General features: G+C 39.3%; 1 protein-coding gene across 2 annotated transcripts; it reads left to right on the top strand.

Moving 5' to 3' along the window:
• The first annotated feature begins 4123 nt into the window (after positions 1–4123).
• sfmbt2 (Scm like with four mbt domains 2) lies at positions 4124–22549 on the top strand. 2 transcript variants are annotated; one of them, XM_072453743.1, is made up of 20 exons: positions 4124–4296; positions 4830–4924; positions 6642–6882; positions 8847–8867; positions 14546–14634; positions 14764–15013; positions 15093–15190; positions 15882–15983; positions 16127–16357; positions 16749–16875; positions 16999–17112; positions 17199–17241; positions 17407–17474; positions 18109–18248; positions 18629–18738; positions 19180–19355; positions 19504–19670; positions 20539–20799; positions 21610–21732; positions 21813–22549. In XM_072453743.1, exons 1-20 carry the CDS (start codon positions 4209–4211, stop codon positions 21951–21953), a joined length of 2685 nt encoding a protein of 894 aa, XP_072309844.1. In that variant the 5' UTR covers positions 4124–4208; the 3' UTR covers positions 21954–22549. The 2 variants fall into 2 exon arrangements, with proteins under 2 accessions (XP_072309844.1, XP_072309845.1); XM_072453744.1 differs by lacking the exon at positions 8847–8867.
• The last annotated feature ends 1971 nt before the right edge of the window (positions 22550–24520 follow it).

The following is a 24520-nucleotide window of genomic DNA, read 5'->3' as shown; positions in this document are numbered from 1 at the left end:
AAAAATACAATGATAGTTGTTACCGTGATCAATTCTGTTTCGTTTGGTGGAAATACACAATATTTATTGAATTAAATCCATTGTGTGATTTTGGCGGCTTGGTGGGAGTTTTTTTCCGCTGCAGTTTTGAGTGTGCAAAGTACATGAGCTGTGCCTGTCAGCCGGCTGTTCTGCTGCCTGCACCCCCTCCCTCTGCCTCCTCTTCCTCGTGTGCACTTAAACGTTTCCTCTTTCACTTTTATCTCAAAACCTTCCTCTCGCCCTCACATTTTTATTTCACTATCAACAAACGGAAGAAAATCTATCTAAAACACAAGAAGTTTCAGCTTCTCATCTTTTTTTTCCAAACCACGCTCATATTTGTTTGAATCCCACGATTTAACAAACCAATTTTCTGCATTGTCGTGCGTAAATTTCCTCTAAATAGACAAATCATTGGATGGCATCTGGTCCCTTATTCTGTGGCTCCGCTTTGTGAATCTGGGCTTTGCAAAAGGCTATTATTCTCAGGGAATCCTCAGATTTGAATTGGCACTATAATGAACTCGAACAATAAAATCCCCAAAAGGCTCTTCGAATAAGTCATACTGATTTGTTTGTTTGTTTGTTTGTATATGCCGATACCAGAAAGGATGAAAGCACAGTGAAGAATGTTTGGTGGACAAACACAGGTTATTCTGAAATGATTTTCTTTGCTGGCCAATCCAAGAGCTTCTGTTTATTTTATTCTTAATGTTTCTTGCAATGACAGGCAATCAAAAAGCAAAAAGCGGTGCAAGGGTCCTCTATCTTGTCTGTCGGGCTCACATATGGGGGCTTACATGTTCAAACTGGATTTAATATCAAACAATAATTGATTCTGATATCATGTTTATATCTTGTATTAAGAACTGACTGTGAGAGGTGCGCCAAATGGGGAGTAATGCAATAAAAGACAAGACCGTGCAGTGGTAGTTAATCTCCTAAATCCCCCATTAAATCGTTGGCAGGATGGGTTTAGGGAAAGGCAGGACAACACGTGGATGGCCAGCGCTCCCATTGGGGGCTAATCAATAAAAGCCTCTGCTCAGTGAGGACCACGGGGGCACAAATGTTCTGTATTTCAGATTAACCTTCCAAGAGTTTAATCCCCGGTGTCCAATCTGGGACGCTTCTGTAATTCCCTGTGGGCAGCTGATCTTTACCTAGTAGAAGTATAGTGTATATTTTATGTCTCTTGTACTTATTTTGTGACTTCAAGCCAACTGGAGAGCAGGGTTTTAAGTTCAGTGTTTGATTTCTTATTTTGTTGTATTCATCATCATTAATTGACTGGTTAATTTACTATAACCAGAACAATTCCTTGAATAATTTTATCCGTAGACTTTTCTCAATGAAGAGAAAGGACATGACTTAAAAGTTAAACTTAAAAATGGACATTAATTAAGTATTAAGTTATTGAATTAATGAAGTGTTTTTAATCAGTCAAAATGATAATGAACTAAAATGGTGTATTGGAATGATATGGCCACGTGACTAAAGTATGATTTAACTGCATAATCAGGATTTCCAAGAGATAAAGCATGTGACCTTTCTGTGTTTGCGAAGCAGGCAAACGCATCATGGGGATTTTTTTGTCAGTAATATTCATGTCCATGGGTATTTTGAGAGTGACTTATTTCCTTTTTAAGAACAAAAGAGAAAACCCAGGAAGTTGCTCATGCGATTAATAATATCTGTGAAACATGCATTCTGTGGGTGTATGTTTATGATACTTATTGAAAGAGTTTCAAAACTTTTGGGGGAATCCCTTTTTATTATAATATAGATCATTTTTATAATTACTGTGAGATACTGAAAACTATAGGACACTTTGGCAAGAAAAAAACCCTGAAAGGCTGTGAGAGGGGAGAAGGGCAATGTGCAGCGTCATGTGAGCTAAATTAGCTCAGCTTGTTGTTTACGTAATGGATGTATGCTGTAGCCACAGAGGGACAGCAGGGGGGTGTGAGGGGGTGTGTGGGGGTGTGAGGGGGTGTGTGAGGGTGTGAGGGGGCGGGGTGGCACACAGGCAGCACACTGGGGAGACTGTCACAGTTTGGACCTCACTGGTCTGTATTGTAAATATCCACAGACACACACTGTCTTTAGGCTTGGGCTGTTTCCTCGGATCTTTTTTTCCCTTATACTTTCCCCACTTGTCATCGTTTTTAACCTGAAAACCTTTTTGTTGTTGAAAACTTGTAGCTTATTATTACAACTTTTTTTTTTTCATTATTCCAAAATATAATAATGGTAGGGATTAAGGCAGGGCGATAGAAGTTTTTTTTTTTTTTTTAATTGTCCGCTTGACCAGGGCTGGGAATCCCAGGGTCCCTCATGATACGATAATGTCACAATTTTTGCGATACGTGAGATAATCGATTTATTGCTCATGATATTCTACTACATATATATCACTATTTTTTAAACAAACCGATACATTTTAACACATTTTTCTTTGTTTAACACATTTTTCTTTGTTTAACCATGGCCTGCACAAACTAAAAAAGAAATACACCCATTTAAATATTCAAAATGCAAAGTAAACAAGTTTCCTTTCTTTAAACAAGCAACAAATTATAGAGCAGTCAAAAAATAATTCGGGAATATTTACCAAAAATGACTCATGGCGATGTATGGATATAGCAGCCCTGAATCACCAAATTTAGTATCACAATATATTGATATTTCTATATTTTGGCACACCACTAATATTGACTGTTCATGATTTTCAATTCAATTTCATGTTGTCTTGTTAAAAAGAAATAAAATGGCTTTCATAACAACAACAACAACAACAACAACAACAACAACAACAACAACAACAACAACAACAACAACAACAACAACAACAACAACAACAACAACAACAACAACAACAACAACAACAACAACAACAGTAGACCCACGGTTAGTACTCAAGTGTTAGTCAGAGCTATTCTATTCTTTAAAGCATTTTGGCTTTAAACTGAAACAGAAAGAACTGTTAAAGCCACAAAACCACAAGTGATATGCGTTTTAGTGATTCCTCTAAAGTGTTTGATTATGTGAACCATGAAAGTTATTTGATACATCCTTTAAGAGAGCTGTCTCCAAATGTTTGATAAGAATCCTGCCCAACAACCAATGTGTGTAAAATGGAATCTGGCTCCGCCCCATTTAGTGTGTCGAATAGAGTGAGGCGCAGCAGCATTTTGTCTCCATTTTTATTTCATGTTTATTTAAATGATTGTGGAGCTGTAGGGTTGGTAACAAAAATAGTTCAACGTTTTCTGATGATTTAGTTATTCTCTGATAAAAGTACCATTGTGATTGTCCGGAGCAGGAATAACTCTAAACATTCCTTTTTGTCTGGCAAATTGGCAATTGACGGGATGTTACTGATGAATGTGAATATCTGGGACTGAACATCGCTGACTATAAATGTGATGATCAGCAGTGTCGAACGTCTAATGTGCAGAACTCTGTGAACGTTACTATTTTAACACTGACCAATGTACGAAGCTCAGTACGTGTCTAGTACATGGAGTCATTGGCAGCCGAGCATCTACAGGACAGGATGAAGTACTCCGTTGTTCATTGAATGTTATGTATGTGTCTGAAGTTTATTATGGATATGTTGATGAATTTTCTAAGCACATAAAAATACAGACATTTACTAACTGCCATTTACCACAAAACATTCTCCAAAGTCAGAACTCATTTAGCTCCAAACTAAATGATTTTACGGACACAAGATTGTCTGTGGACCTCTGTATTAAAAAGTACCAACTATTGATGATTAGAAATGACTCAATCTCAATTAAAATGTTATTTTTAGTATTTTTATTTATATGACAATGACATGAACCAGATCTGTAATATCAGCTTTCCATCATCAGTCTCCTTTTTCTTTCCCACGGTGTTACACGGTTTAATGTTCGGCTACAAAAACAGACATCATTTACAAAATAAAACCAAAGTTGTTAGATCGATAGAGTGCGTTTTTATCTTCCATGGATGCAGATACGCTTGCAATTAAGTTTAACGACTCCACGATCTTTTGTCCAATTTACTACTCATATTTGTAGCTAACTCTTTGTGTTTTTTTGTTTTCTTCCAGTTGCCTCGAGGAAGTTAAGAGATGAACTAAACCGGATCTGAAGAAGCCAGAGTTAGAGGACCTGCTCTTCAGGACACATACAAACATGCAGTCTCTCCCTCAGGAGCGTAACGCCTTCACTGTGGTCAAGTCTCACAGTCCAACCAATGGCAAAGAAGAGGCAGTGAACACAGGTACGTTGTCCTATTGATGCATTCTGAAAAGTAAACCGGAGGCTATTTTTTAACCCAAAAAAGACGTGCTTATGTTGATGAGATGTGTCCATTTACACACAGAGAGCAGGCTGGAGGGAAGGCTGTTGATTAGTCTCAGGTTTTGCATTATTCTATGATTGAGTCACTTAATTTAATGGGATTAAGCCGTGTTGTGCTGCGTTGGTGTTGTATACTGTAGATTTAGAGCCTTAGGCGAGCCTTAGTGGAAACGCCTTCATTCCAACTACAAAAATGCACTTCAAACAAACTAACTACAAATACAAAACGATTACCTGCCCATAGCAATGGATTGAATGAATGAGCTGAGTAGAACATTCATCAACTGTTTTATCACAGTTTTGTTTTAATAAAAATACATCTTTTGCCTATGAAACATTTAGCAATGTCAGAAAACAACATTTGGGAAAAAAATGAGTGAATATGTCTTTTCAGGGAACTAAACTATACGTATTTGTTATGCCTGTCTAAGATGATTTACATTGTGAATGCAGATGCAGATTCCATGGAGGAGGAGTCCGAGTTTAACTGGGAGGAGTTCATCGAGGAGAAGGGCGGGAGTGCAGCCCCTCACACCAACTTCAAACATGTAAGACACACTAGCCAACACCACTGCGCCTTTAAACACACCCCATGGAGCAGGACAATATTCAAAATCCTTTAATGACATACTGAAAGAGTCAGGCTTTGGCAGGGCTGAGATAATGCTGTGACAGAGACTCTGATTGGCTCTGCCTCCTGATGACACAAGTTGTCTTACAAATCTAGTTTTTTTTTTACACTAATACACATTTTGTTTGTTAATTATGCATGAATAAAAACGATTCTGTTTGACATTAGTAATTGTTATGGTTAAATAAATCTCACAAAAGAAAATATTTTTTATACATGGTAAATAACATTACATACATATTAAGAGTATTTTTTAGAATTCCCATTTAAAAAAGTTGGTTTCAAACAATGGCTATTAGAATATGACAAACAATTGAAAATGCCACTCCACCATCATGTTCTAAGGTGTGTGATAAAATATACCAAAGTGTTACACAGCATTACCTTGTTACATCAGAGGACAGATGGGAGGGGGCACTGATGATGCAAGACTTTATCCATCTCAGCTTCCTGTGTGACCCACAGAGGCTTTTGCAGCTCCAACCGTGTCCGAGTGGGGAGGACTTTAATTCAACACTTAAACAAGTGTGCCAGCGTTTCAGCTCCTTACATCAGTCTGGAGTGATGAATGTAATGAGGTTAAAAGATATGTTTTATGTCAATCTCATTGTGCAGCGCTCTGAGCGACTGCGGCCTCTCAGGAAGCCAAATTGCTTTGTTAGTAAGTGGATTGAGTCAGTGGCAAACAGACCATGAATTCCCCAGAAAATGTGATTCAGTAAAGTGCAGCCCTCGCTCTCACTGGACAAATTGAAACCGGGATTTCTTTTTGGGCCAATACACACTGAGGCTGGGGCTAACCCTAACTGTGTGCTCTGCCTCTTACATAAGCGGCCCAGTCTGGTACAGCCCGTTTGCATTGTTGTAGCAGGAAATCACAGGGACATTTGCATTGTGTTTATTTCTAAGATGTTAGCTTTTCTATGTGCTTGTGTGCGTGCATATTGAACATGAACATCCTGTTGGTCCCAGACGTGACCTATATGGCTGCCTGAGGCTTTGCTGGGAATGCACTTTCTATTTATTTCAGTTTCATTTATTCTCTTACATTCCACACTACCGCATAGTATATAAATCAACCAGGCGACAGAAATAACACTTTAGGACAGGGGTGTTCAAACGTTTTTCACCGAGGGCCGCATTTTGAAACTTATATGGAGCAGAGGGCCACAAACAACCCGACGAATTTGTCGAAGGACAATGGGAATTATTCAAAATTTTGCATTTGACATTGAATCGATGAGCCTCCACACCTTTTAATAAGACTTGGAACAATATTGTTAGGTTGGTATGACATCAAAATGCTTTAATTTTCCCAATTTTACAGTTAAAAGTACCCATACTATAAGTCGTATGGAGTATGAATTGCTGTTGCAAGTGTGAAAATAGCAAATAATATCACGTAGTCGCGGAGTATAAGTATGTAAGTATAAATACAAGTACAAGTCGCACCCCGGCCAAAACTACGAAAAAAGGTGCGACTTATAGTCCGGAAAATACGCTACTAGTTTTTGTTGTTTGGGCCAACTTTGCAGGAAGCTGGAAGACCCAAAAATTGGTCTGAGGGCCGCATTTGGCCTCTGGGCCGTAGTTTGGACATGCCTGCTTCAACATGTGCCTTTCTACATTTATAGGTGGAAATTAGTCTACAGAGCAGTTTCCAGCCTGGAATGAAGTTGGAAGTGGCCAATAAGAGCTCCCCGGACACATACTGGGTGGCCACCATCATCACCACATGTGGCCAGCTGCTGCTCCTGCGTTTCAGTGGCTACGGAGAGGACAGAAAGGCCGACTTCTGGTGTGATGTCATGACCGCAGAGCTACACCCAGTGGGCTGGTGTGCACAGAACAACAAGACCCTTATGCCCCCAGAAGGTAAGCCCAGGTCTGATCGGGCAACCCTTGACTGAAAGATTAAATTATAATAGAATATGAATAAAAAGATCCTCTAATAAGCAATAATCCACTCTTATGTTGAATTTTTAAGTTTCATTTAACCTTATTTGGCAGGAAAAATAAAGGATCTTACACTCTGTACTACTTTGTTTGCCTGACCAGCCGTTCCCAACACGTTTTGACAGACTACATTACAAAAACGTGAGGGTCTGGGATCGAACCCAGTCGCTCCAATTTCCAAAGGGAGTGATTGACAGGCGGATTAACCAATCAGACCGCATTGTCCCTTCGTGTCTAAACAAACATAGTGGATTACAAGGAAAGAATAAAAATAACACAGACTGAGAAACCTTGCTGACTTCTGCTGAGTCAACAAGCGACGCACTAAACTCTGTAAATCTGAGGTAAATTAAGTTATATATTTTGTTCTGAATGTTCCGAAAATATTTGAGAAATGTCTTCCGCATTTGAGAGACACGTGACGCAAACTCGTTCGCATTTGAGAGACACGTGACACAAATTAGCAGCGGTGGTTGGACCGGTCAATGCTGGAGAGGTTTTTTGACCGCCCCAATGGTCCGAATCCAGACCCTTCTGCATTTGAACAGAATGTGGGAGGGACTGGCTGGTCAGGTAACTACTTTGTGCTATTAAACACTTATAGTTATTTAGATTAGGCAACCAGAACGTATCAGAAACGTCCCCTCCCTGATCTAGGATACAGGTAAAGATGTCCACACAAGTTAGTGGTGACATTTTCCAAGAATTTGTACCTTTGTTTATGGACTGGTTTTGAAATTTGGATGTAAGTGATCAAGTCTCTTTTATGATGTCAGGACTAAAACCAGGCTAACTGAGGCTTACAAGGAAGTTTAATCATTCAAACGATGAGTCATACATTGTGAAGAGCAGATATAGTGCCATAGTATGTACTAAAATAGTAGTAATAATAATATACCTGTATACTGTGCAGCAGTATAGTAAGTGTTATCTTTTTGTTCCAATGAATCTGTTTTTCTTTTAAAAGACTGTTAATCACAGTGACTTCTGCCTGACATCTTTGCTGCCATACTCTGGCTGTACATAGTACATGTACATGTGTTTTTCTTGACACTTTTTCGCTGATGGATGGATAGTGTGCATCTTGGTTGTTGTGGAGATGACCTGGATCTGTTTCCATCCGCCTTGGTTGTCCTTGTGCTCACATATCCTCCTTAATCATTTATGGTATTTTAACTACTTTCCTTTTTTTGGTTGTTCATGATGAGATTCACTAAATCCCTTTTCAGTTAAGTTTTTTATCATTCCAGCCTTCTTTTTTATTATTATTATTATGTTGTTTTCAACCTTTTATATAGAAGGAAAACTGATCATGACACAGAGAGAATAAACAAACATAAATAGCACAAGACATCTAAACACCGTCCTTCACATGTGCTCCAGCAAATTTCAACCATTTAGTCTGTCAGATGTGTCCATTTTTAAATTGAATGCATGAGTTATTTTTTTGAACGTACAAGTCCTTAATTGTTGGTTCCAGCATTCCAAATCATTTAGTATAGTGCAGGGTAATATTAAAAATAAAGATATTGTGCACCATTGCATAAGGTTTGTCAGTGTCACTGTTTTTTAAATGAGGGTGTATACAGACGGCTTCCGTTGCATGATTCATGGTACAAATTGTTTGGATGTAAGTAAAATTTTGGGATCTTAATTTAGAAAAGAATTGATCATTTAATGAAATTCAATATATTTTGTAACCCATAACTCACAACAGCAGTTGCCTTGCAACTGATAAAGATGATGCTGTTTTGAAGTTATTGCTGCTTCATTTCAAGGGTTTTCAGTATATGCAATAACATTTTGCAAGACAAGCAACCAATGTTTATTTTTAGTCCCTTATATCTGTTTTATTTGTTTCATTTTGTGTGTTTTTTTCTCAGATAACATTTACCTGAGAAAAGGTAAGCGTCTCTTACGCTTTAAGTGGCTCCATGTTAATGGTTGTACAATGTGCTTCCTCCTCCCCGCTTCACCCCTGAACAGGAAGTGACCTCACAGCTCTGTGACCGTGTCGCCTTATGCTGCATGTGACACACTTTGAAACTCTCACAAAGCTGCACTCCACAGATAACTCGCATGCACAGACAAATGTAATGTCTTGATAAAAGCATGTGTGATAAGTAAACGGCAAACACTCGCACACCTTAAAGTTAAGAGGAGAAAAGTGTTTTGGTGAAACACGTGTGTTTTTAGTCCAATAATGCACATTTTGTCTCCTTAAGATATACCAAGGTAATATAATCTCCTAATCGATTGTCTTTAAAAAGATGTGTTTGGATACTTTCCAATGTTTTAATTTTACTGTATGAATAGTATCCAAACACTGAGAACTAGAACATTTGACATATTAATGGCTGATGTTGCCTTTCTTTTCTTTTAGTTTTTTTTCTTTCTTTTTTTTGTAGTTTTAAGTTTTATAGATCAGATTTGTGGTGAAAAAGTCATCATAAATTCCAAAGAAATCAATGAAAAACAGTACCGAAACAACATTGTTAAGCGTCATATTGACTCATACTGTCATACTTTATTTTACATTACTAATACATAAAATGGTGATGCATTTCCAAAGAACCGTCTCTGCTTCTTCGTGCCAGTTCAGACTCACGTTTCCTGCAGTGGAGAGCAGTGGAATCTGATGACTCACATAAACAAACAGGCCTAAATCTCTCATTGAACTTGCACAGTCACTGTTGCCTCCCACAGTCCTTCTGAGCTCCTACTTCCAGAGCCCTCCTGCTAATGTGATGGATTCAGCCTGTGTGCTCTTAACAACAGCTCCAGCATGTGCCAGCCCCTCTATCCATTATGTCTGTGATCGGATCAATAGTCCAACTTAAACCACAGAAGAACGGCTTTTTGTTATTGTATAGGCTGTTGCTATATATTATATTTCAATGTACTAACAACCCCTGCAACTTAAATATATGTACTTTGTAACTTTTCTGGTGAAGGGTTTGCTTACTTTGCCGTAAACGTTCCACAGAATGGCAATAAACACTCTTGTTTCAATGGAGACAAGACAACCCTTCACCAAGTCTTTTTTTATTTTTTATTTTGTGAAGCTTAAAATCACAACAGCAAGTTAAATCTACAGTTTTGCAGATTTCAGAAATCAAGCATATAGATAACTGTCCCAGATCATCCCCTTCATTAGACTCTCCTCCTCTGCAAGGAAAAACTGCAAAAATCTTGAGTAGGAGAACCACAGTGAAGGAGAGATCAACTCACATCGACGGACAAGTTGTAAATGTATCCAGGACGGAACCAGGACAGAACCGGGACGGAACCAGGACAGAACCAGGACAGAACCAGGACGGAACTAGGGCGGAACCGTGACGGAACTAGGACAGAACTAGGGCAGAACTAGGACAGAACCAGGACAGAACCAGGACAGAACCAGGACAGAAACGGGACAGAACCAGGACAGAACCAGGACAGAACTAGGGTGGAACCGTGACGGAACTAGGACAGAACTAGGACAGAACCGGGATAGAACCGGGGCAGAACTAGGGCAGAGCCGGGACAGAACCGGGACAGAACCAGGACAGAACCAGGACAGAACCAGGGCAGAACCAGGGCAGAACTAGGGCAGAGCCGGGACAGAACCAGGACAGAACCAGGGCAGAACCAGGGCAGAACTAGGGCAGAACTAGGGAAGAACCAGGACAGAACCAGGACAGAACCAGGGCAGAATCAGGGCAAAACTAGGGAAGAACCAGGACAGAACCAGGACAGAACCAGGACGGACGGGCTGTAGATGTGTCCAGGACTGACACACATCCATTTGCAGAAAGACACAGAGTCACAGTCCACTCGAGACAGAGGGAGTGAGTGGCTCATCTGGGACGGGGGGAGAGTCCTCCAGCCTGATGAGGGAACGGGGCGTCCAGGTCCTCCTGTGCTACTGAGTCCAGTGGTGGGCAATATTATTTCAGAAATGTCTTTAAATGTATTCGTTGAGATTTAATCAGACAATTGTGAAAGTGTAAAATTACGTTGTTGTTTTTTTTGGTTGTTTGTTTTACAATCATCATTCACAATTTGCGTTTCTTCAAAACACCATTCGCAATAGTCTTGATTTGATTTGATCATTTGCCCTCCTCTAACTTGGTCGCTAAAGTAAGTTTTTAGTCGTCCTCATCACAAGTTTGGTCATGTGGTGTAGGTGCTGCTGGCTGCACAGATCCTCTCAGAGATTATTTGCATAATGAATTCACCACACTGCTTCCTGTCGAAGTCTGTTGCAAATGACACTGCTCTCCGTCCGATCCGAGTCAAGTGTCTGAAGGTTGCTGTTGTATTTGTGATCCAGGTTGGGGCTCATGTGCTGTTATTCCAAAGGTTTTGAGTGACATTTAAAATAGTTTTGTTTAACTTGATCCTGTTCACATAATAGTAAATATATTGCAAATACTGTAAAACACCTTACAAATCAGACAGTCAATTGGTACTATACTTTGAGTGAAATACACAGGGTACAATAGCCACATTTTTTTTAGGCATTTAGAAATATAATGCATTATTTAAGAACAATATGCATAAATAATCTTTTACACTTGGTCGGGGGCTGCAGTTGCTCAAAGATTGGGTTAATTATGCACTAATTGTTATGTGAAAGTCGAGCCTTTCAGTGCTGTATGAAGCTAATGAACAAAGAAACAGATTCTACGCTCAAAGCACAAGCATATTACACCTGCGGAGAAAGGGAGGAGAAAACCACAGAACAAAGAGGAGCGTGCTGGAAGGTCAATGCTGTATGTTTTGGCTTCAACTCTGAACCACTTCATGACTAATCCGTGGAGGATCTGTAAAAATAGTTCATCTATTTCTGCTGGAGTCTGTGAGCTCTGCATTTTCGCAATTGTCCGGTCGAAACGGAAGACAAAATAGTCTCACAGGAAAACACTAATATTACCATTTAGTGGAAAGAAGAAAGTTTTCCGGGAAAGCTTTTGAATGGTTCAGTTTAGTAAGAACTGGTAGAGCTGGTAAACTTGTTCTAATTATCTTTTAATTGCCTTATTGCTGATACTTGGTGTTTATTTGGTTCTATATTTGAATTGTTTTTGGTGGTTCGCCTTAAAGGGATTTATTGATTTTATATTATCATTATTTGTCGTATATAAACTCTAAATTGTCTCAGTTGTGTCCACTGGCTGTTCATAGTTCTACACTCCGTCATCTTTCATTAGTCTTGTAGCTAAGGTAAGGTGACTTTATTCCCCCCAAACTTTTTCCTCTGCATTTGATCCATCCTTCAACGCCATTGGAGCCGCTCCTCAGCGCAGCTCTCATGTTAGGCTTGGTCAGGTTTATCGTAGCGGGAGGATTTTACTGCTTTGGTGCATGTTTTGGGTTGATGGGGGAAACCGGTGTGAAACCCATCCAGACATGATGAGAAAGGTCGGCCTGAGAGTCGGACCCTTCTTGCTGAGAGACGAGAGTGTTGTGCCACCGTTCCACCCTGCCACTGTGCCACCGTGCCACCGTGCCACCGTGCCACCCTGCCACCGTGCCACCGTGCCACTGTGCCACTGTGCCGCACCATGTTGTTTTTTATGGCCTCTTGATATTGGCAATAATAGATGGGACAAGATTGCGTGAGACAAAATTGCCACATGATTGGAGGATATTTTGATGATATGCAGCTCATGATACAATATTTATTGTGGCAGCCTTTGGTACAAATAAAAACTGATATTCCAAAGAATTACGTTTTAAAAGAGCTGAATAACAGTTACCTTTTCCCCCCCGGACTACAAGTCCAAAAAATGCATATTAGAGAAGAAAAAAACGTATAAGTTGTACTGGAGTATGAAATGTGTTTGCAAGTGTGAAAATAACAAATAATATCACATATCTGCGACGAGTTGGCCACTGTCCAGGATGTACCCCGCCTAAGGCCCGAAGTCACTGGGATAGGCTTGTCACCCGCGACCCCGAAAGGGAACAAGCGGTAGAAAATGGATGGTTGGATCACATATAAGTCACCCCGGGCCAAAACTATGACAAAAATGTGTGACTTATAGTTCAGAAAATACTGTATTTCTATTTGTATGAAATGTGATCATGAATTGTGGTCTTTGGTAGTTCTCTGTTTCTTTAGCTGTCGCTGCAACAAAACAATCCATTTACGCAAAGGTGACAATATTATTGCTAAACTTTGCACACGTTTATTTTATATATAACCTTTATTTATACAGGGAGGGGCCCTTGAGTGAAAGCGCTCATTTACAAGCGCGCCCTGTTTGCACAAAACATTTACACAATTACATTAAACAAACAGGATATGTAGAAATTCAATAAAACATTAAATAAAACAATAAATAAAATGCCCAAATACTTAAAAACACACTTTTACAAAATTGGATCATCAAACAAAGCAAGAGCACTGACATAGTGGGTCATTTTAACCAGTGCTTTGAGTTCTTTAAAAGGCATAAAATCATCTAATTTAAAATGTGGAAAATGACCTTGTTACGGTGTTACGCCTCTTGAGAAGTGGTTGTTCCAAAAAGCAGTGCTACAAAGATAATGAATATATTACATTGTGAACTGGATTGCACAATGTATTTATTACAAACGATGTCAAAATCTTGAATTGTGTCTCATCCCACTGCAATGACAAGCATTCGTTTTCAAGAAAATTATATCATCACAATATGTAACAAAGGCTTTATCTTGCTTGTTTCCCTAATATGTAGCTCTGCCGTACGTTAAAATGAATATATATTTCCTCATTTACCTTCACTCTGCCTTAACGCTCGTCTTTCACTTCATTTGTTTCCATGTTGTAGTTATTTTGCAAATGTGGCTTTGGCTGTGTGTCAGTGACTTCAACAAGTGTCTGTCTGTGCACGGGTTTGTATGTGAGAGGTTTTTGTGTACATTGCTGACTTGCAGAGAAAACCTGCAGTGAAGGCCACTCAGCACCTTTGCCTCAGAATAGACTAGAGTATTTTTGAAAAGGAGGAAGATAACAAGGAAGCACTGTTGGACTGTTGTGTGTTGTCTCGGAGGCTACATTATCAGCTCTGAAAATGTTGAATAGGAAGATAACAAAACATATTTTTTTAAGTAACTTGACTTTTTTGTGTAACTTTGCCGTAAATTGACTTCTTAGGTATTTTTACTCTTATAGATGTACTCCTTAGCCTCATTATGGTAATGACACACTATGCTTTGATTTACATAATGTGTTATTAAGATCCAAGCATGCCATCTTTTTAAAGATAAGTTAAATTAATAATGTAGAAACAATCAAGTCTTATTAATCAGAGGTGGGAGTAAGTCTAAGTCACCAGGTCACGAGGGTCAATTCGAGTCAGTGTTTTTAGTACAAGTCCGATCGAGTCATCATGCATGTGAATGTTCATGCATGCGAGTGTTGCCTAATCTTCCTAAACTCTTTACGTTCAGCACCACACAGAGCATTCGACTTAAAAAAGCAAATAGATTGACGAATCAGTCAAGTCGAGTCTCCCACCTCTGTTATTAATCTCATTTATGTTTTCCTTCTGTCAATCAATAAGTTAAAAGACTAGCCTTTTGCTCATTTACTGTGCTCTCCCTCTTTCAGCCATTAAAGAGAAGTGCAGTGACTGGACGGAGTTTCTTGTTCAGGATCTAACCGGCTCCAGGACGGCACCAGCCAGCCTTCTGGAGGGGGTCAGTGTTCAAATACACACACTGCACATGTGTTTTTATACAGATCCAATTAGGACATTTTTTGTTTTAGCCTGAAATTTGAAAACAACAATATTGTAATATCTAATTCAAATATATTTTTTCCTCCAGCCTCTTAGGGGGAAAAACACAGTTGACTTGATTGTAGAAGGATCAGTGTTAGAGCTTCAAGACACCTGTACCCCTTTCCTCTACTGGCCGGCCCGGGTCGTTAAGAACATCGGGGGGCGGCTTTGTTTACGTTACGCCGGTTTAACCGAGGAACATCTGACCCGGGACATTTGGCTGTTCTACCTGAACGTGCGGCTGCGACCCCTGGGGTGGGCCAAAGAAAACTGCCTCACAATAGAGCCTCCCACAGGTAACTTATTTTGGTTTGACTTCCTTTGATGTTTTATCAAAGTCATTCTAAGGATGATTCTCATTTGTTTCCATGACAGAGCTCAGGAGTCTGCAGAACACCTCAGAATGGCAGCAGGCTTTAGAAGAAGCTCAGCTTGAGGGACAGAAGAACCCTCTGCCCTTGGAAGTGTTTAAGGTAAGCTTCCACATTGCTTCAAAGTTGTTTCTAAATTCAGGTTACATTATTATATATATATATATATATATATATATATATATATATATATATATATATATATATATATATATATATATATATATATATATATATATATATATATATATAATAAAGTAAAGAAAGTAACTTTATGCTTAAGAAGGTAAAGTCATGTCAAGTGCAGTGTGCAGTCGTCAAAAAGTCCAAACCCAAATCCTAATCGATGATGAATCTAGTTTTAAAATAAAACTTAGATGCACGAATACAAAAGAAAAATCACAAATACTTACATTGTTCTGATATTGCTCAAAAATTTCAGGAAACTTCCAATTATTCCTCAACATGGTCCAATAATACAGAGAAACTACGGTACTACTATTTTGTATTGAAAAATATATTTTTATTCTATAAAAAGTGCTTCTTTATCATCATGGTTGCATCAAAACAGTTATCATATTGTATTCCCCTTGGGATCAAAATTGTATCTAAGTATTGTGTGAAAGTTTATTGCCGTGACCACACTAGTGCAGTGTAGACAAAACGTGATCTTTGTGGTTTCCATGCTCAGTGTGGCTTTAACATGCATAGAAGAAGGCTTCCGGTGCCTTTTTTAAGTATGTCTGTGAAATGGGAGTTCATTTATCTGTAAGTCTTGACTTTTTTGTGTCAGGACCATGTAGACCTGCCCAAGCACTCCTTCCAGGTGGGAATGAAGCTAGAGATGATACCTTGGTGGGATCAGATGCAGATTTGTCCTGTTTCTGTCACAAAGGTGAGTCGGAGTCTAGAACAGTCCCTCACAAAAATAACCAAGAATCTTCCCCCATACTTTCCCCTAATATAGTATCTAGTTTTTACCATTATCATGTCATTGGGGTAAAACAAATAAAATGGTGTTCCTTGTGTTTATCGCAGGTCTACAATGAGCACTACTTCCAGGTGACTGTGGATGATCTTTCCTCTGAAGCCAAGCCCTGGTCACTGGTGTGTCATGTGAACACACCAGGCATCTTGCCGGTCCAGTGGTGTCTAAAGAACGGGACAAGTCTAGAGCGACCCAGAGGCTATGAGGGGCAGGACTTTGACTGGGCCGACTACCTGAAAAAGAGCGGCACTGAGGCTGCTCCAGACGCATGCTTCCCTGACGTAAGTTTGGAGTCTTTTATTGATTACTTTCTTTATATTCTTAAAATGTACTGACGTTCTTAAAACAAAAAGATAGGATATCAGGGACTACAGATTGAAATTAGCGATTTAGCTACAATGTATTGCATCTGTACATTGTCACTTGAAATAAAGACTAAACTAAAATCATTGTAATCTCATTCAAATTACTGTATGCTTTTTTATGTTGAGATAGATCAAATTTAATTTGTGAGGAACAAAAGATGTTGTAAAATATCGTCCCAAACCCCGACTGGAACCACAGTGTTGATTCTTTGTGTATAATGTGTGTTCACACTTCAAGCACGCACATTTTACACATATTTCACATATTTTAGGAGAGTCTTGTTACAAGCTAAATGTGTGTGCTTAGACGTGGCAGACGAGGGGCTTTGCCAAGGACATGTGGCTGGAGGCAGTGAACCCCGCGCAGCCGTCAGAGGTGTGTGTGGCCCGGATCACACAAGTGTCAGGCCGCCTGCTGTGGCTCCGACTGGAAGGTACGTTCATCCCAGTGTCTGTGGTAATGTGTGTAAAAGTGAGAGCGCTCCTGCTGTTACTCGGGTTTGACACAAAAGCTCGCATTAGCCATTAGCGTGACAGCCCTCTCCCTGCTCCCTCAGGTGTAGTGGAGCCTCTGTCCGAGTGCATTGTGGACAGCGAGTCTACGGACATCTTCCCTGTCGGCTGGTGTGAGGCGAACGCTTATCCCATCACGCCTCCGCTCAAACCCGCCCGTACGTACCTGCGCATTACCTTCATCGCTGCTTAAATTACATTGCAAAGTGTTGATAGCAAACCATTACCTCTGCTTTTTCTCCAGCATCCAAACAGAAGAAGATAGCAGTGGTTCAGCCGGAAAAACAGTAAGACACAGTCCACATCAGTATGCGATATTGTTTTTTGCTAAATTAAATGCACTATACACAGACAGAAAAAAACAGTCCAAATCAACATCTCATCATCACCTCAGCGAGTTAAACGTCATAAAACATTTTGAATAGCGATACTCTTTACATTTATTTACGCAGGTTTGTTCAGTCTCAGCCAGAAGACGTTCCTCCTGTCAACCAGTGCCAGCCTGTTGCTATGGATCCAGGTAACTCGGTGCATCATTTCTGTACAAACAATAGTACCATAGTATACCTTTTACGCCCTTTGTTTCATTGCTCATTTGTTTTGGTACCAGACTCTGTGCTTTGTCTTGACTGCGTATTTAACAATGGCTTAGGAGAATGTACTGTAAGACCAAGAACTCACTGCATGCGCGTTCCGCCCTACGCATTCCTTGGATTAAAAGAATAGGGAGATTTGTATTGTTTCCTAAAGAGCCGTGCCCTCTTTTCCAAGTGTCCTATTTAAAACCACCCACTCTATAGTGAATATTCATGACTTAAGCTAATTGCTATTCACCCTGTGCGTGGCGGCTCCAGGTGCTGGCAATGGTGGGGGGCAACAGAAAGGGCAAAAGAGTGGCCTTGTGCTGCACATCTGACCAACCTTCAGTGATCTCTGTTATAATAAAGCCTTATACAAATACTAATATGTGTGTAAAATGATAGACAATATTAATTCAATGAAAACTAGTCTATTTCTGCCCAAACAGGAGTGCGGTGTGTAATTAAACATATGAATAAAACATATTTCTGTATCAGCCAGGCATCCACTGTCCAGGGTGTACACTGTGTAAGGCCCAAAGGTGAAAGTCGTAACACTTATTTTCATTTCTGCAGGCGCAGCGAATGGAAGGTACTGCTGCTCAAAGATATTTGTAAACCACCGCTGTTTCTCGGGGCCGTACCTCAACAAAGGGCGCATCGCCGAACTGCCGCAGGCGGTGGGGCCTGGCAAATGCGCCCTTGTCCTGAAAGAGGTGAGCGTATGTTAACAGTTTACGGTTCGGAACATACAACAGGTGTAATGAAAGACACATTTTTAAGCGATGGGGCGTGAGAGAGGGTGATATGTTGTCTTGTTAACCACCTGCAGTTTCCCAGCAGTGTCTTCATCCTAACGTGAGAAGCTGTCACTCAACTGTGTTTACATTCAACCATTGCACTCCAGTTCCACCGTTTAGCTAAACAACCACTTAATTTCTCTCGGGACTTGTGTGTTGTGTGTTTTTACTGTGTGGACACTTTAGCATCAGTGGAAAGGTGTGGTGTGAAGCTATCCTTGTCCTTTTGCTGTGATCTTATGTTCGAGCTGCTATGTTATGGTATTTTTTTTATGCGCGACGTGGTTTGCCTTTAGCTGCTGACTATGCTGATCAATGCTGCCTACAAGCCCGGGCGAGTCCTGAAGGAGCTGCAGGAGATGGAGAATCACAGCTGGGACTGTCAGGAGGAGATCCTCAAAGCCAAGTGAGCAGCTTAATGCGCGTATATATACTTACACGGCACACAGAAGAGCTGCTCCAAAGCTTATGTTTGCAGCTTTGTGTTTAAATGAAATGCATTGAAAAGATTGAATAAATCAAACTACAGAAGTAGCTGGTGTTAATGCTAATTTTTAAGACCCACAATTCCCATGGACTGTAATTGGAATATGTAGCGTAGGAGTATATATTCTGGGTCACAATAGGAATCAAACCGGTCAAACTAAATTACAATTTTTTTTGCAGTCTTCTTGATCTAACTGATTACTAACATGTTATTTACAATTTATTTTAAACTATTGTCATAAACATCATTTATTCAGACATTTATCTTTCGCCGTCAAATAGATCACATGTAGTTATAACTTTTATTGTTCTCATAAGTACACTTAATAATTTCACATCCTCCCCACGCTGTCTTTTCCAGATACAAAGGAAAAACCTATCGCTCCGTGATCCGGATCGTCCGGATTGCAGAACAAATCCCTGACTTCTGTCGAAAAGTGTGTCTGAAGCTCCAGTGTTGTCCGAACCTCTTCAGCCCGCTCCTTGTTACTGATAAGTGCCCAGAGAACTGCTCACTACAGACTAAAACCAAATTCAGTGAGTGTACATGTAATTAAAGGCATTGCTTTTCCAAAGCCACAGTTATGAAAAACCCCAAATGAAAGCATGCACAACTTCTTAGTGTATAATTGACTTAATTGTTGTTTTTGGTATAAGATTTTGTACATCTGCTGTGCACCCTCAGCTTACTACTATGGGAAGAAAAGGAAACTGTCCAAGCCTGTGGGAGGAGAGGACACGGAGGGCGAGCAGACCAAACCTGCGCGACGGAGGAAGAAGAGGAAAGCTATCTTTGTGCAGAAGAAACGCCGCTCCTCCACTGTAGACTACACTTATGCAGGCTCGCCACAGGTGAGACACTTTCACCCACACGTTTCAGTTTGTGCCTCACTTTGAAGAATGGTTTCCATAAAACTTGCTATATTTGGAGACATTGTGGAGACAGACATTCTAAGCATAGATTAAGTGAAAAGACTTTGCATGCTATTTTTGTAATCAGTGAATAAGGTGTTAGTTCCTGCTACGTACTACATGATTACTTCTACAAATATAATAGTAAATGCACAACATTTTAAGATTAATTACTACACTTTTCAGCTTGCTTTTAAAATAACAGTTTAGCAAAAACACAAAGCAAACAAACTGAAATATTAGATTTAGATTTGATAGTAATTGTAGTCGAAATAGTAAAATACTTCTTTGGTTAGTGAGCAAAAATATAATTATATTGAACCATATCTTTGCAGATTTTAGCAGGACTAGTCCACAGAAAATGAATTCCAATTTTGGTGTGAATGTTTCTGTGGTTGTCCTAATGTGTCTCTAGGGAATGTAGTGTGTGTGTGTGTGTGTTAATGACTGTGTTGTGATCATAACAGCAGATTACAGGAAGCGCTGTGTTAAACAGGACAGTCATGGCTCTGAGGTCCTTTGTGACTTCTGTTTGTGGGAACACCTTTCATCAGAAAGCGAAAACACACCAAACAACAACACACTTGAAATGATTGTGTGTATGTAGTTTTACAAAGATGAAAACTATTTGTTTATTGGTTATTTGTTTAGCCACTTCAACCAAGACCTTAATAGATTTAAAAGAAAATGCCATGTACAGGATTTCTCTCATCATTATAATTTATTTTAAAATAGTTTTGGGTTCGGTAATAAGGAAACGTTTCAATCTGGAGTGCATTAACGATATCCGTGTATCTTTGTGCTCCAGGACAGCGATGAGGCAGATGAAGATGAAGACTTCACTTTGCATTCGGGCAGTGAAGGCACCAGCTCAGAGCCCCGGGACGACTCGTCTGTGGCCGAGGTGAGCAGCAGTCGTCCGCGTCGGGCTGTGACTCTCCGCAAAGCTGCAAACTCGGGACACAGCCGCCACGAGTCCACAGACCGAGGGCTGAGGAGGTCCACGCGCTCCCTGTCTGCATACAACCAGAACAACAAGTACCAGCCCCCCAAAGAACAGGACGTACAGGTCAGTCCAGTGCATTACCTCAGCTTATCCCTCCGATCACTAAATGTGCATTTTTAAGTTAACTGCAAAGGTGTTTTTTCTTCTGCTTTTTTGTTCTGCTTTTATAGAAGTCCATTGTTATTTGAGCCGAGCATTTGACAGTTAGTTCATTGTTTTTCATTCGCCAGATTCAATAATATGAAACTGTCTATGATTAAATTGAGAGGTCTGGAGCCGTCTGTCCAGTGCCGCCGCTCCCATTATGCACATAATGCTCCTGGAGCCTCGATCTGTGCTGCAGAAGAGCAGGAGAAGGGCTATTAATATTACATCTAAAATGCACCAGAAAACAGGGAATGATGTGATCCCTGTCCCACTTGGGATTGTGAGTCAGGCAATATATTAAATTAAATGGCCTATAAAGATAATAATAATAATAATAATAATGAAGATACTTGGGGGGTTGGGGGCATTTCTGCTCAGGGATCTGTTTCTGTCACTAAAAGCATGTGGTTTGGTGTCTGGAGCTCAGACTTTTTTAACTGATTTTGTGATAAATGGAATTGATTACCACCCATGGGACGCCAAAAGGATAAGAGGTTAAAGTCTTGTTTGTGTTCATAAAATAACTATCTAAAGCCATTTTATTATTTGTTATTTGAGGGAGAAAATGTGTAATTTTTTGCTGCATGTATTTATTATTTATTTAATTACACTGAATTAAAACTTGCCAGAATGATAGTAGTTAGAACATGTAAAGGCCATAATGTCACTAAGGTTCTGAAGTCCTCTCTGACGTCGTACACTGTTTGCTGTGCCATTCTTGTGCAGATGGAGGCAGAGGAAAGTCAGCTGATTCTTGACAGAAACCCTTTGGAGTGGACCGTGGACGAAGTGGTCCAGTTCATTAACTCCACGGACTGCGCATCTCTGGCCAATATATTTCAGGAGCAGGTATACAAAAACCAGCATATCAAGAATGACAAAATACACATTGTAAAAATAATACTAATATAAAATATGTCTTTGTGTAGGACATTGACGGTCAGGCCCTTCTGCTGCTGACGCTCCCCACTGTCCAGGAGTGCATGGATCTGAAGCTCGGTCCTGCCATCAAGCTGTGCCACCACATAGAGCGTGTTAAAGTTGCCTTTTACAAACAGTATGCGAACTAAGCTACGTACAACATGGTCTTGCACAAAATGTTGTATTAATACTTCTTGTTGGGGGGAAAAAAAATCCTATATATTTGGACGTTCGCAGAAATTCTGATGGATAAATGTGACCAAATCAAATAGTGTGAATATTTTTTTCTATGTACTTTTTCTGCTGAGGCTGGAGTCTGTGAAATGTGAGCTACAGAATAGTACAACTTTGTGACCCGTCTTGAGAAGCAGATGACCCATATCGTAACACACTTTGTGTTGTTTGTTGCTTAAAAAAAAATATGCTTGGATTGGTCCCTTTTTGGAATTTGGAATTTATTTATCAAACCAAAATTTAATATATGTGGATGATTTATTCTTGTCCTAACTTATAAAAACATAATCTATTCACAAACCAAGGCTGACATTTAAGTTAACTTTAAAGATATTAAGTCAACTGCTTCTTTAGAGATTATATTTCAGATTCTGAAAGTAAAAGTTCGAAAGACCCAAGGCAGGGAAATGTTGAAACCACAGGAATCAATTGTGTAAGCTATTTTGTGTCATCTATGCAAATGTCTGGAGATATTTTTGATAAGAAAACAATAAATTTATACAAATTTTTATGTGTCATGCCAGTTGTGAAGTGCTCTTTGTTGCCATTGGTTGTCTAACTAAATATCAGTTGACTTGAAGTGATTTTCCAGGCTCTTCTGCAGTTTAAGGAAGCATTGTTTACAAAGAACACCGGAAAGACTGGTTTTACTTTAGTGGAGAAGCCAAAAACACATGCCAATCAATTAAAACAGCAGAGGAGTAATAACTTGAACGTTATTACTTACCTTACTTACACACATTTAATAAGTTGTTTTATAGTTGCTAAAATAATCCCTTTTAAACTGAGAATTAGCATCAGCTTGGACTGACAATGCTTCAATTAAAAATAGTTTCACTGTACTCTGTATAATTCTGGCACTGCCAAGAAAGATTCACACAATCTATTCACTGCTAAAACAGGAAATGGATGAGTGGTGTACATATTTACTTAATAGATGCGTTGTGCATTAGGAATGGAAATGTTCCTGTTGATGAATGATCTGTGTTTGTTCTAATGCATGAACAGATGCTTTGTGTGCATCCGAACAGTAATGAATATAGTACAAAGCCTATGTGGGTAATTGAAAGCCCCTTAAGTAAACCCGTCGCTGCCACACAGCTGCACTAGTTAGAGCTGACAAACACATGACCCACTGTAAGACGCTGGAACATTTCTACTGTTTTTGGTGAAACACAATCATACACTTCTATGAACAGTCTATGAACACAATCAAAATCACACTTACTCCTTATACGTTTCACTAGTTCTTGTCTTACAATTCCTCTTTTACTAGCCCTGTTTCAAAACTGTTTTAGTGCAACATAGCATTATAAAATAACTGGAATTAATATGTTTCAAAAGAAGAAAACTAAACATTTCTTAACAAAAGTTATCTGCAAATGAACTCGTGCAGTGGTATTTTTACTACAGTGTTTTGTCCTCTCGTCCACACAGTGTGTGGCGTCGTAAGCAGTTGCTAGTCCATCCATTGCCTGGCAACCCTGTGGAAAATATGAGTGGGTGTAAAATTTTGTTCTAAATTTTAACAACCCTATTTTCTCCCATCCATAGGTTACTCTACAATCTATTTTAATTGAATATTAAAGATAAAATAAGCCAACAAATAACAAATAAAAAAACAATATAAGCACTTGGCTGGCTTGTGATGCTGCTCCATCTATTGCTTTTACTCCATTACACAAGAATAGGGCTATTAGGGTTTATTAGGGTTTAGGGTAGGCTTTACACACTATGAAGTATTAAATATGTTGTTCTCTAAAGATCCAAAAAATCCACTGGAGTTGACACTCTTGAATCTAGGTTACTTTCGTTATCAGCTCCACTAATAGTTGCTTATTGTTTTTCTTGTGTGTTTCAATCCAACACTTCAAACTGAAAGTATCCCATTACATGGAAAATTGCTTTTTGTTCTCCCTTTGCATAAACGAGGCCAGAAAAATGATTTGAATAATATGCGTCCAATCTCAAAATCCAATATCATGCCTTGTGAAACTCTTTGACCAGATGTGTGCTTCCTTAACCAAATATTCAATGAATTCAGGTAGAACAAAACATGCTGTTCAAAAAATGTATCTATGGTAATTTGTGATATGGTACTTTGATTGTACCTTTATTACAAATACTGCATCTGAACGTAAACTCTCTTTCAACAAACTCGTACAAAAGCTGACAAATCATCTTAAAGCCAGATTGTCATTCTTCTATAAGCTCCCGGCCTATGGAACAATTTCATTTAATTTGTTTAAAATGAAATGATTTTATGCCTTTTACTGAATTCAAAGCTCTGGTTAGAGACTTCCCACAGAACCAGAGCTCTTGTTTTACATGATTTTATCCCATTTTGTTTTAAGGTATTTGTAATTTTATTGATTGATTGATTTATTATTAATATGCATTTATTATTCTCTGTATAAATTAATGATGAATAAAAAAAAAATGATAAGGAGCATTGCGAGTAACATTGCTATTGAATGCCATT

Source organism: Eucyclogobius newberryi, unplaced genomic scaffold (genome assembly GCF_026437365.1).
Source record: "Eucyclogobius newberryi isolate DKJ021-1_F unplaced genomic scaffold, fEucNew1.0.hap1 SCAF_2, whole genome shotgun sequence".
NCBI classification, from domain to species: Eukaryota; Metazoa; Chordata; class Actinopteri; order Gobiiformes; family Gobiidae; genus Eucyclogobius; species Eucyclogobius newberryi.
The sequence above is the reverse complement of the archived record's forward strand: the minus strand, read 5'-3'. Positions and strand labels throughout refer to the sequence as shown.